Source organism: Heterodontus francisci, chromosome 40 (assembly GCF_036365525.1).
Source record: "Heterodontus francisci isolate sHetFra1 chromosome 40, sHetFra1.hap1, whole genome shotgun sequence".
Classification (NCBI taxonomy): Eukaryota; Metazoa; Chordata; class Chondrichthyes; order Heterodontiformes; family Heterodontidae; genus Heterodontus; species Heterodontus francisci.
Genome location: NC_090410.1, coordinates 12,951,845 through 12,964,435, shown reverse-complemented (window position 1 = coordinate 12,964,435; position 12,591 = coordinate 12,951,845). Strand labels below are relative to the sequence as shown.

The following is a 12,591-nucleotide window of genomic DNA, read 5'->3' as shown; positions in this document are numbered from 1 at the left end:
CTATTATTACCCCATTGGAGTTGGTCAATCTCCCTCTACACTGTCCCCATCAAACACTCTCAGGACAGGCAGAGAATGGATAAGGGATCATATGAGTCCATTCCCGTGTAAAGGTCGGGGGGTCAATCCAGTATAGGGGTGGCGGGGGTAGGGGTTGAAAGCGGGGGTTTCTCTTCTCCCTCCTGTGTCTTGTTGTGTTTATATATTTTCTATCCTTCAGGTGGTGTCAGAGAGTCTGTCGAACCCAGTGGTTGGAGGATCCTTGAAGGTATGAATCAGCAGATCCTCTTTCTCTCTCTCTCCCCCGCCCCTTCCCCACTCTTCTCTTCCTCTCTAGCACTGTCTCCCTCTCCCCTTGTTCTCCCTCCTTTCTCCCCCCTCCCCTCACAACTGCAATCTCCCTGATTGAGTCCTGCTAAGTGAACAGACTCTGGGAGTTGAAACCCCTGCCCTCCGACCCTCCCCCCCCCCCCCCCCCCCCCCAACCAAGGGCTTGGGACTAGAGCAGCAATAGCGCGTGTTTGGACCACTTGCTGGGCAGGATTCTGGAGTGAAGACTCCGCCTCCTCCGGACTCCGAATGTGAGGCACCTCCCCGCACCCCATTCCCCCACCCAGAAAAACACCAGTTTCATCCCTGACATTCTTGTCGTTGATTGGATTCTGAACCAAATTGGGGTACGGCCTTTCCTGCTTCTCCAGCGGCTTTAAAGAGCTGCCGCCGCTGTCATTTTCTTCAGAGGGGTTTTGGGGTTTAATTGGAGATCTAGGACCCTCCCCGAGGTCACCAGTGCAGTCTGAGGGAAATGCTTCAGTGGTGGTGGTGGGGTGGGGGCCTCTGTGTTTAGGCTGCAGCTGGAGGGAAGGATTGAAGTCTGGTTCCTGCTGACTCAGCTGCTTTTCTCCCCCCCCCCCAACCCCACTCCCACCGCAGTGCCGGGCAGCTGTGGCGCAGGCTTTCTCCCAGTTGGACAGGATCCTGGAAAGGGGCAACGCCTCGTGGCTGGAGGCCGACTTCAAGTCGTGCCAGAAGCTGAGCGGGAGCGACGACTACGCCGAGCTTGCCAGCAACCTGGCCGACGTCGTCATGGGAACTGTCCAGTACAACAAGGAGGCGCTGGCTGACATCGCCACCCTGTGCCAGGTGATGACCAACCGCAGCCTGGGCTCCACCTACCAGAGGCTGACTGTGCTCAACAAGGTAACTGGGCGGGGCGGGGGAGACTTGGGGGAATGGGGAGGCCCTGGGGCAGTGAGGGGGGAGGGGTGGGATGTGGGGGGGGAGGCAGCTCCTTGGCACTACTTCCCTTCTGGCTAATATGTCATAGCAGGAGCGAGAACCCTAGACGTTTCACTTAGTTGGAGGGAGGGGGGGGTGGTTGCTAACAAAGGGGTACTGAGGCCTACGGTAGCTCCTGCTCCTGCGTAGGCCCACAACAGGTAAAACCTGGGGGCCCGGGCTAGGGACTAAAGCTGGGAGAGTGGAACCCGCCCTCTGCAGTATGTTTACCTCCAGTGGAGGCTGCAGTTTTTTAACCTTTTACTCCCTGGGGTGTCATCGAATTTTTTTTCCTGAGGTACCTTCTAGTCTGAGTGGACTCTCTGTTTCCAGAACTTCATGGACGGAATGGGGTTGAAGTGCATCGACAACTCTCATCAGAATGCGCTGGAAAGGCTGAGGAGCACAAAGGTGGAACCGTTTGGATTGGGAGACCGCCAGTGGTATTACCAGACCTGCACCGAATTTGGTTATTGTGAGTTCTGCTTGACTTTCGCCTCGGCGAGAGAGAGAGAGATAGTGTTGTGACCTAAATTGCTGCCCCTCCAGGGGCAACGCTCAAAGTTCACGCAGCTATGATAGGCTCAGTAACCGTAGTGTCCCAAAAGTTTTTTTTAAAATGCCGCAGCTGAAACTAACTTAGAAAATTCCCTCGGAAACCGCTTCCGGGAGCCGTCTTGGAATTCTGCCGGAGGGGAAACTTGTGCCAGCTCCCCACATATCGGAAGAAAAGCACGGAGCTGGTCCACAAGGTGAAAGGAATCGTTTCTCTCTCTCTCTCTCTCTCTCTCTTGTTCTGTGCCCACACAGTGGAGTCCAGAGGGTCACTGGGTGAGATTATACACCCACACACACACCGCGATAGACTTGCTTTTGTGCAGTGTATTTCATAGGCTCCGGATGTCCGAAATTGTCTTACTGCCGACAAATTGCTTTTGAAGTGTAGTTACTGTTATAATATAGGAAGCGTGACAGCCAATTTGTGCACAGCAAGCTCCCACAAACAGATAATCTTTTTTGGTGTTGGTTGAGACGCCAGGGAGAATTCCCCTGCTCCTCATTGGTCTTTTACATCCACCTGAAAGGGCAAAGGGGGCCTCAGTTTAACGTCTCATCCAAAAATACAGCACCTCCCGACAGTGCAGCTCTCCCTCAGTACTGCGCTGGGAGTGTTGGCCTGGATTTTGCGCTCCGGTCTCCAGTGTGAGACTCGGAGGAGAGAGTGCTAACCTGCGGAGCCACAGCTGACATGGGGGGGGGGTTGGGAGGGGGATAAGTGGAACAGCTAGTCCTCCCCAAGCACCGCACTGGACTGTCCACTGGCTGAACGTCCCTCTCTTTGTCTCCCCAGACCAGACATGCGAGGACGAGAGCTGCCCGCTCTCCCGCTGGGTGACCCTGAAGTCTCAAGTGGACGTCTGTGCCCAGGTGTTCGGTGTGGATCCGGGCAAAGTGCAGAGCGCAGTCAATTTTACCAACGACTACTACGGAGCCGATCATCCTGCGTCCAGTCGCATCATCTTTGTCAATGGTAAGAAGGGTCGGGGCTGAAAGGGTGGAGCTAGTATGGGAGGGGTTCGTGACCCGGATTGAGAGGGGTCGGGGGTTAAAGGACGAGAGCTGACATGGTCAGATCGTGACTGAAGTCCCTTCAGTTTTTCTTGTGCTCTGCCAGTTCATGTGAACGTGTGGCACCTTTAAATATTCGTGCATGGCCGCGCACGGGTGTTATCTCAAAGGGTTCATTTTGTGAGCGGTTTACAGGAAACATTGATCATGACCCAAACTGGTCATAGCAAGTGAGGGGGGGGGGGGGGGGGGGTGCATTAACAATTTGGGCGCAAATTAATGCCCGAGATCGCAGCAAATCCAGGGCGCTGGACACTGGAAAAATAATCCAGGTTAATGCTTCGTGTCAACCCTTCATCAGCACCGACTATTAAAGAGGAGCAGAAATGTTAATGGAAAGAAAGGCTTGCATTTATATAGCGCCTTTCACGACCTCGGGACGCTCCAAAATGCTTTGCAACCCATGAGCTACTGTTGTGTCGGAAACTCGGCCCCCGATTTTGTGCACAGCAAGCTCCCACGTACAACAATGTAATAGCCACCAGATAATTGTTTTCTCGTGAAGTTGGTTGAAGGGTAATTATTGGTCGGGGTAATTAAGGCTCAAGCAGGGCGGGAGAGGGACAGGACCAAAGAGTGCCATGAAATATCGAGGGGGGGGATTTAAATGATTGCTTGACGGAAAGCGGGTGGCGGAAAGGGTTAATGTTTGCAGTGCTGGGGACTGATGAAGAGCGATGGCTGACTTCATGGGATCTTAGTGCGGAACAAGGCCATTTGGCCCGTCCTGCCTGTGCCAGCCCTTTGCAAGAGCTGTCCAATGAACTCCACTCCCCTGCTCTTTCCGCATAACCCTGCAAATACTTTTCCTTTTTCGTGTATTTATCCAATTCCCTTTTTTTTTTTGATAGGGCAGTGGAAGCCGATTCAATAAACACTTTCAGGCAGTGCATTCCAGATCGTAACCCGATGTGGAAGGGAACATTTCTCCTCCTCTCCTCCCTGGCTCTCTCGCCGTTTTATCTTAAATCGGTGTCCCGCGGTTACTGACCTCCCAAACAGTGGAAACAGGTTCTCCCCGTTAACTCTCTCAACGGCCCTTATAATTTTGACCCCCTCGCCAAAGCTTTTATGGCACTGCCGCCCAAGCTGTGACCTCCACCCAGCTAATGGTGGCAGGCGCCCAGGAACATCATCCCCCCCCCCCCCCCCCCAACCCCGACGTCACGCTCACTGTTCCAACTTGGACACATATCGATCCTTCCTTCGCTGGGTTGAAATCCTGGAAACCCTCACTACGTTCACTATGGTTCGGGATGGCTCACCGCCACCTTCTCCAGGACAACGGGGGATGGGCAGTAAATGCCCGCGATGGTCACGCCCCGAGAAGGAATGTTCCCGGACTCTGGTCCCGACCCTGGGATGTTGGTGACACCACATGGTTGAACTGAGTACTGCAACAGGTCAGTGCTGAGAAAGCAGTGGAGGGGGGCTTGTAGTGTTTGGCTTCAGCGTGAGTCCATACCCTGGAAACTGCCACACTCTGAACTTCTGGGAAGCAGGGGAATGTGGCCCAATAGTTATGGCAGAACAGAGGGAGGGGAATGTCTGAATTTGAAAAGGCTGCGCAGAGAAATACAATGCAGAAACAGACCATTCCACCTAACCGGTCAGTGTTGGCACTTAACCTCCACACAAGCACAAGTGCATTCTCTGGCCTGTTCCCGTATTCCTACATCCACCTGTCCAATCTAATTAAATGTTGACAACTGCCTGGGCCCTAAGCATTGGAATTCCCTCCCGAAACCCCTTCACCCCTCTCGCCCTTTAAGACGTGCTTTAAAAGCAAGCATTTGGTCCTCTCCTATAATTATGTGGCTCAGTATCAAATGTTGTCTCATAATCCTTCTGTGAAGGGCCTAGTCACCAAGAAATCAAATAGGGAATTCAGGAGAAACTTCTTTATCCAGAGAGTGGTGAGAATGTGGAAACTTGTTACCACAGGGAGTGGTTGAGGTGAATAGCATAGATATATGTGAAGGAGAAGGGAATAGAAGGTTCTGATAGTTACATGAGGTCAGAGGCTGGGAATTCTGCAGTAGGCAACTCTCCTTCTGACTCCCCAAAGCCTGTCCACCATCGACAAGGCACGAGTCAGGAGTGTGATGGAATACTCTCCACTTGCCTGGATGGGTGCAGCTCCAACAACACTCAGGAAGCTCGACACCATCCAGGACAAAGCAGCCCGCTGGATTGGCACCCCCATCCACCACCTTCAACATTCACTCCCGCCACCACCGACGCACAGTGGTAGCAGTGTGTACCATCTACAAGATGCACTGCAGCAACTCACCAAGGCTCCTTCGACAGCACCTTCCAGATCCGCGACCTCTACCACCTAGAAGGACAAGGGCAGCAGACGCATGGAGACACCACCTCCTGCAAGTTCCCCTCCAAGCCTCACACCATCCTGACTTGGAACTATATGGCGATAGGCTGTTCCTTCACTGTCGCCTGGTCAAAATCCTGGAACTCCCTTCCTAACAGCACTGGAGGTGTACCTACCCCCACATGGACCTCTACCTAACATGTCCTATTTTTCATAATTTTAAATGCTTCTACACAAAGTATGCATGCTCTGTCTCTCAATCTGTCACTGTCCCTAACTGTCTCAGTCACACTGTCTGTCCCCCTGACTCTCATCCAGTCCAGACTGAGGATTGATACCACCTGCTGTCTGGATCCAGACGATGGATGTCTGGATGGTGTTATCCATGTCAGCCATGGCTCAATGGGTAGAACTCTCACCTCTGAGTCACAGTTCTGGGTTCAAACCCCAGTCCAGGGACTTGAGCACAACATTCTAGGCTGACCTTCCGGTGCAATACTGAGTGAGTGCTGCATTGTCGGAGGTGCCATGTTTTAGATGAGATTTTAAACCAAGGCTCTCTGCTCGCCCAGTTGGATGCAAATGATCCCATAGCATTATTCAAAGAAGAGGGAGGGGAGTTTTGCCCGGTGTCATCGGTAATAAAGATTGTTTCGAATGCAATTGCTGCTAGTGGGAGTTTGCTGTGCACAAATTGGCTGGTTGTTTACAACAGTGACTGCGCTTCTTTAAAGGGCTGTAAAATGCTTTGGGACATCCTGAGGTGGTGAAAGGTGCTATATAAATGCAAGTCGTATTTTAACTGGGAGCTGCTAAGGGCAAGGAAGGAAACCGAATCAAAGTTTGTTTGCTGTGTCTGCCTCATGACCCCCTGAGCAGTTCTCTGCACTTGCTAAGTAGGTGGACTGGCAGCTGTTTGGTTTAGGACAGCACCCCCTCCCCTGAAGGCAGCAACGGTCCTGTTGAGGTCTGATCCCACAGGGTAAGTTCCCTTCCTCCACCTTGCCCCTGAGTGACTGTCCCTCACGATGGGAACCCTGGAACGCACTCATTAACAGGCCCGAACTGTTCTTGTTACTTCTCTACCTCTCTCTGCAACCCCCCCCCACCCCCCCACTCAGGAGTGCTGAGGTCAGTTAGTGTCACCAGGGATGGAACCTCCTCTGTGTGTGTGTGTGTGTGTGTGTGTGTGTCTCAGTACCACAGCGGTTGGTGCATTCATTGACTGGGCCAGGGATGGGGGTGCCTCATTGGTTCCTGCTGCTTCCCTGAAACTGAGCAGGTGCAGAGTGCGGTCGTACAGCTTCAGTGTGGGATGTGTTTCCAGTGGAAAACGTTCCAAGTACAAAAAAGTTGGGGATCAAAGGGTGTTGCCCTGTGGGATTGGAGTGTTAGCAGGAGGCTCCCTCCCTCTCTCCCACCCCTCCCCTGCTCTCTTGCCCACCCCCCCCAAGCTGCCCCTCTTGTTTATTCACATCCCCTCCCATTTGCGTCTTTCCTCTCTCTGCTTTACCCCCCCGAGTTACTGAATGTTGAGTGCTGTATTTCAGTGTGGGGAGGGAGGGACGCAGAGTGTTGGCTGCAGTCTGCCGGTGCTCCCCAGGGACTGGTTACTTGATGATGTTTCTGATCTCTGCGAAGGTGACATTGACCCATGGCACGCCCTGAGTGTGCTGAAGAACCTGTCCTGTTCCGAAGTGGCTCTGGTCATTAACGGCACCGCGCACTGTGCTGACATGGGCATCCCGGAGAAGGGAGACCCCCCTGCTCTCCAACAAGCCAGACAGGTGAGACTCAACATCTTCAGCTCCCCAGAATGACAACCCCTCTCCCTCCCCCTGCAACCTTACTGTCTGAGTCCAGAGGGGGTTGAGGGGCCATTGTTCAATGGGACTGTCCTCCGGCACATTAAACCTCAGCATGACTGGAAATCCTCAGCAACATCTACAGTGAGTGTCTGATCTCCACAGGCCCTGAAGATAGCAGCACACAGATGGGTGCCATGGGTAAGGGTCTGTCGTTTCAGCTCTAGGACCACCATTTCAATCTCCCCCCAAATTGGTGGGTTAAAGGACCCTCTTGCTCAGGTATTTGAACAATCTCACTCTAGCACGGAGCCCACAGCATACAGCTCCCTCTAAATTAGAGATGGGCTACAAGGTGGGGAACCTCTCACCTGTGCATGCAGGGCAGGGGTCTTTACTGAGGCACGTTGAGACAGTGTAGAGGGAGCTTTACTCTATCTAACCCCCGTGCTGTACCTGTCCTCGGAGTATTTGATGGGGACAGTGTAGAGGGAGCTTTACTCTGTATCTAACCCCCGTGCTGTACCTGTCCTCGGAGTATTTGATGGGGACAGTGTAGAGGGAGCTTTACTCTGTATCTAACCCCATGCTGTATCTGTCCTGGGAGTGTTGGAATAAAATGTAAAGTGTCCCATTCTTCCAAACTGTCAACTCGCCAAAAAAGTCCCTTCTTTGAGAAAATAGAAACTTTGGGAAAGTGAGCCCTTGGGTTGTAACGCTTGAAGAGTTGATTTATCATTTGCAAGTGATTATCAAATGAGTTTAACTCCTCCCCTTCCTCTTTTACAGAAGATTAGTGATCAGATTGGAGCCTGGTTGGCCCGGGACCGCCATGGTAACTGTGGCCCAGAATCCCTGTCGCGGGGAGAGTGAGATGGTGTGCCTTATTCTCGATTGGCGGGTGTGCCAGGTTGATCCCAGTTTTGCGAAAGCTCCTTTCCATTAACCTGCCTCTCTCGACTCGATTCAGTCACTGAGGACAATCTCCGGAATCTCTCTCTCCTTTTTTTTTTTTTTGCTCAACCGCCCCCCCCCCCCCCCCAACCTCTTTCTCTTTACTCCCCTTGTTTATTTTTTTATCCCCCCCTCGCTTTGTGTCTGTGTCTTGTGGCCATGCAGTTTTGTTTCCTTAGTAAGCATTTACCTGCCCTCATGTTACCTGAGCCCTGGTTGTCCCCCTTCCTCCCCACGTGGCCAAGGAGGTTTGGGTGGGGATGGGCTGTCCTCTCTGTTGCTCCATCACTGTCACTGACTGCCAATGGCCCTTGGCAGGAGGTTTGATAGGATTGGAGGTAAAACTTGCTCAGATCACCGTCCCACTCATCCCCTTATTGAAGACTTTGCAACTTAGTGGAGGTTTTATTCAAGGGAGGGAGCTGAGCATAGAAGCTTGAGGTGGCCTTTAGTGTAAATTGACGCAAATGATTGTGACACGCACACATTCCAGTTGTTCCTGATGGTGAGATCGATCCCTGGGTATAACCAGTGGGATCGTGAGTCTCCATCAAAAATGTGTTAATTTCTTCGGAGACTTTATTTTTTTAATCAAAAATCTACCTGCAGGTTTGTTACAATATTGATTTAAGTTCTGTAAACTGATTTTAAATATCGGAGTCATTAAAATCAAATTGTTTGACATTAAAGTAAAGTGATCAATAAATTCATTGAGAATTACTTTGAACCTTTTGGAATATCATTTCTGTGTGGGGTTTTTTTACCATGGGATGTGGGCATCGCTGGTTTAGGCCAGCATTTATTGCCCACTGAATGCATTTAAGAGTCAGTCACATTACTGTGGGTCTGGAGTCACGTGTAGCACATGTAGGCCAGACCAGGTAAGGATGGCAGATTTCCTTCCCTAAAGTGCACTATTAGACTACCTTTTAATTCCAGATTCTATGAACTGATTTCAAACTTCACCATCTGCTGTGGTGGGATTCGAACTCATGTCCCCAGAGCGTTAACCTAGGCATCTGGATTACTGGTCCAGTGACATTACCACTACGCCACTGCCTTCCCATGTTTTGAGGCTGAGGAATCCTGCTAATGAGGTCATGAGTTCATTCCCCGACTCCATTTTGTTTTTCCTTTGCATCGTTGACGAAAGTATGGAATTGGGGAGGGTTTTCAATCAGGTGCTCTCCTGATCGGGGTGGTTCCTTTTATCTGAAATCGTTCAGCTTGCCAACCTTGTTATTAGGGCATTAGAAATTGCAAGTACTGAAAGGATCAGTGAAGAAGATTTAAAGACACAGTCTGCAAAATAGCAAGACGGTCTGCAAAACAGCAAGAAAATCTGCTTTGGCTAGCTTCCATCTAAGAAAAAGATGACTCCAGCAAAATCAAGCTACCTCCATTTACCTTTTGAGAGTGCAAAGAAGAAATTTGAGGAGATATTTCCAACAGCTCCTCTCCTATTTGCCATTTCTAATTAGTGATCTCCAATTTTTGGACTTTTTTTTTGATAATTTAAACACTAGTTTGAACTGAAATTCCTGTTTGTTTATAGTTCTAATTAGTAAATGTCCTTGCCTTTTTATGCCTTTAACCTTCCCCTGTATGCTTGTAAGCATGTCTGGCAAACTTAAACCCCTTGTAAACATTGTACACTCAATCGTCCATCCTTTTCTAGAAATAATAGATTTGCATTTATACAATGCTCTTCACAACCTCAGGACATTCCAAATCACTTTGTGGCCAATCAAGTACTTTTGAAGTGTAGCCACTGTTGTAATGTAGGAAACACTGCGGTCAATTTGCGCACAGCAAGCTCTCGCAAACTGCAAGGTACAGATCGTCTGTTTTAGTGATGTTGGTTGGGGGATAAATATTGGCCATGAGTCTTGGGATAAGTCCCTGCTCTTCAAATTGTGCCGTGGGATCTTTTATGCCCACTCGAGAGGGCAGACGGGTGCTCAGTTTATTGTCTCATCCTTCAGTGCTGGATATTGTGTTCGGGTTTCTGCATGGGGACTTGAACCCAGTATATTCTGACCTGGTTGAGGTCGCTGTCCCCCGAGCCATGGCTAACATCTTCAGGGCACTGTTTCCGATTTCTATTTTTTTCTGCCTTCACTAGTTCATATTTACTTCCTTGTTGGTTGCCTCAAAAAAAAAATTAACTGGATTTCAGGCTGAATCAGGAAGTGTGCCAGCCTGGAATTTTCTGCTGATTTTTGTAGATCCTGTAATGTATCTCTACTCGAGATCTCGTTTGGGCTGAGATAATGAGACAGGAAGACTAGGATGATTACTCTTCGTGTCAACCTGGATTATGGCATCAAGTCTCTGAAGTGGGATTTGGGAACCCCCCCCCCCCCCCCCCCCATGACCTTCAAAAGGTCAGAGTGCTACACAGTGAGTGACATTACTGAACGGGTCAGAAACCGCTGAAGAATTAAAACCTTGTTTGCCCCAGCAAGGACATTTCAGTGCAATTAGAATGTACTTGTCAAACAGTCACCAGCTTTTGATCTAACAATTTTCTCTCCCCTCATGGTGCTCACACATGCTGTTAAGGCACTTGGTCCTGTGGTACCTCAGTTAAGTTACTGATTTTCTGTGCATGTCTAGATTGTGTCTGCAGGACACCCAGAGGAGGGAATATTGCTGCAGTTTCTGCACTTATCCCCTTACGGCGAGTCATAAGAAGTGGCAAATTTGCCCCAAACCTAACCCAAAGAACGGAAAAGCAAAATACTGCAGCTGCTGGAAATCTGAAATAAAAACAGAAAGTGCTGGAAATACTCAGGTCTGGCAGTAGCTGTGGAGAAAGAGAGTTAACGTTTCAGGTCTGTGACCCTTAGAACCCAAGGAAGTTGTACTCATACAGCAACTTTCGCAATCTCAGAACCTCCCACAGCCTCTTTTGAAGTGTAGTCACTGTTGTAATGTAGAAAACGTGGCAGTTTTTATTCTTTCATGGGGTGTGGGTGTCGCTGACAAGGCCAGCATCTCTTGCCCATCCCTAATTGTCCTTGATAACTGAGTGGCTTGTTAGGCCATTTCAGAGGGCAGTTAAGAGTCAACCACATTGCTGTGGGTCTGGAGTCACATGTAGGCCAGACCAGGTAAGGATGGCAGATTTCCTTCCTTAAAGGGCATTGGTGAACCAGATGGGTTTTTACAACAATCAATACTAGTTTCATTGTCACCATTGCTTAAGACTAGCTTTCAATTCTGGATTTTTATTAATTAGTTGAATTTAAATTCCACCAGCTGTCGTGGTGAGATTTGAACCTATGCCCCCAGGGAATTAGCCTGGGCATCTGCATTACTAGTTCAGTGACATTACCACTATGCCAGAGTTAACGGTCTGATGAAAGGTCACTGACCTGAAATATTAACTCTGCTTCTCTCTCCACAGATGCTGCTAGACCTGCTGAGTATTTCCAGCATTTCTTGCTTTTATCCAAGAAACTGAATGATCATCTTGAAACACAGTTTGGTGATGAAGGAAATTGATCACCATGAGAGTCTCCCACTTTGCTGCTGGTCTAGCCTTTCTTAGAAATCTAAGAAGGTGGACGTTAACCAGAAATTCACAGTTATACAGCCTTATTTGGCTAATAAAAGGGGCCAAACCTACTTGCAAGAGAGGTAACACCCATCATAAAAAAAACCAGTTATGCACCTTAGGACAGTATAAATATTGGAACCACAAAGTGGATCTTTAGATTCGTTGGATTCACTCCAGTGTTTCTCACAGTAAAGGGATGAGCTACTGTGGTGTGATGATAGTTCTCCCTTTAGTTGGGATAGAGGTATCTCACTTAACTCTAACTTTCTACTCAAGGATTTAAGGTAAAAGCTACTTTAAATATTGGCAGATAGCTCAAATATTTAGTCTTAAAACCTGGATTCTCTACTAGAAACAAGGTTATACTTCCTTTTCCTAGAACTATTAACATTGCAATTGACTTCCCATCACATGAATTGCATATTTGGTCTTTAATAAACTTGTATATAATTTAGAAAATATGTTGTCTGATAGTCTTCTGCATCGCAAACTCGAAAATCCATCTCTGTACACTCTTCAGTGGGGAGGTACATTATTGAGGAAAGATGCCCAGACCCTTATACTATCCAGCTGGCTATAGACCGGCTAAAAGTTGTTAAAAAGTCTATCTGGAGGACAGTAATGTTCTCAGTGGGTTCCTTTCCTTTGGGGAGAGTCAGATCAGTTCTTCAGACCCATTCAGCTGTCTGTCTTTCTCAACCTTGAGTGAGTGAGATCATCTGGGGAGCACGTCTGATCCAGGATAGTCCCAAAAAGGGGGTAAGATTATAATCCACTTCAGTAGTATGATCACGTTTAAAAACTGTGATCTTTAACGCAGTGTAAAATGGACACTCAGAGGAAACATACTAAATCTGCCCAGAGACAAGTAACTTGGTTACCATGCGAACAAGGAACCCAGATCAAAGACCCATTTGTAAGCAAGGTGCAAGGTCGTGACACCTAAAGGACAATGGGTTTCACTCTCCCAGACTCTCAGATTGTAAACAGGGCTCTAAAATCCAGATTTGAGTTGTAATTTTGCAACACCT

The 12,591-nt window shown here is 49.0% G+C and overlaps 1 protein-coding gene across 1 annotated transcript in view; it reads left to right on the top strand.

The window, feature by feature from the left end:
* Positions 1–8,722, top strand: part of prss16 (serine protease 16) — a 32,221-nt gene extending 23,499 nt beyond the window's left edge. The window contains exons 7-12 of the mRNA XM_068019084.1: positions 221–268; positions 934–1,200; positions 1,612–1,753; positions 2,630–2,809; positions 6,878–7,023; positions 7,831–8,722. Coding sequence (XP_067875185.1) covers positions 221–268; positions 934–1,200; positions 1,612–1,753; positions 2,630–2,809; positions 6,878–7,023; positions 7,831–7,914 — 867 coding nt within the window. The 3' untranslated portion in view covers positions 7,915–8,722. The remainder of the gene's footprint in view (positions 1–220; positions 269–933; positions 1,201–1,611; positions 1,754–2,629; positions 2,810–6,877; positions 7,024–7,830) is intronic.
* The last annotated feature ends 3,869 nt before the right edge of the window (positions 8,723–12,591 follow it).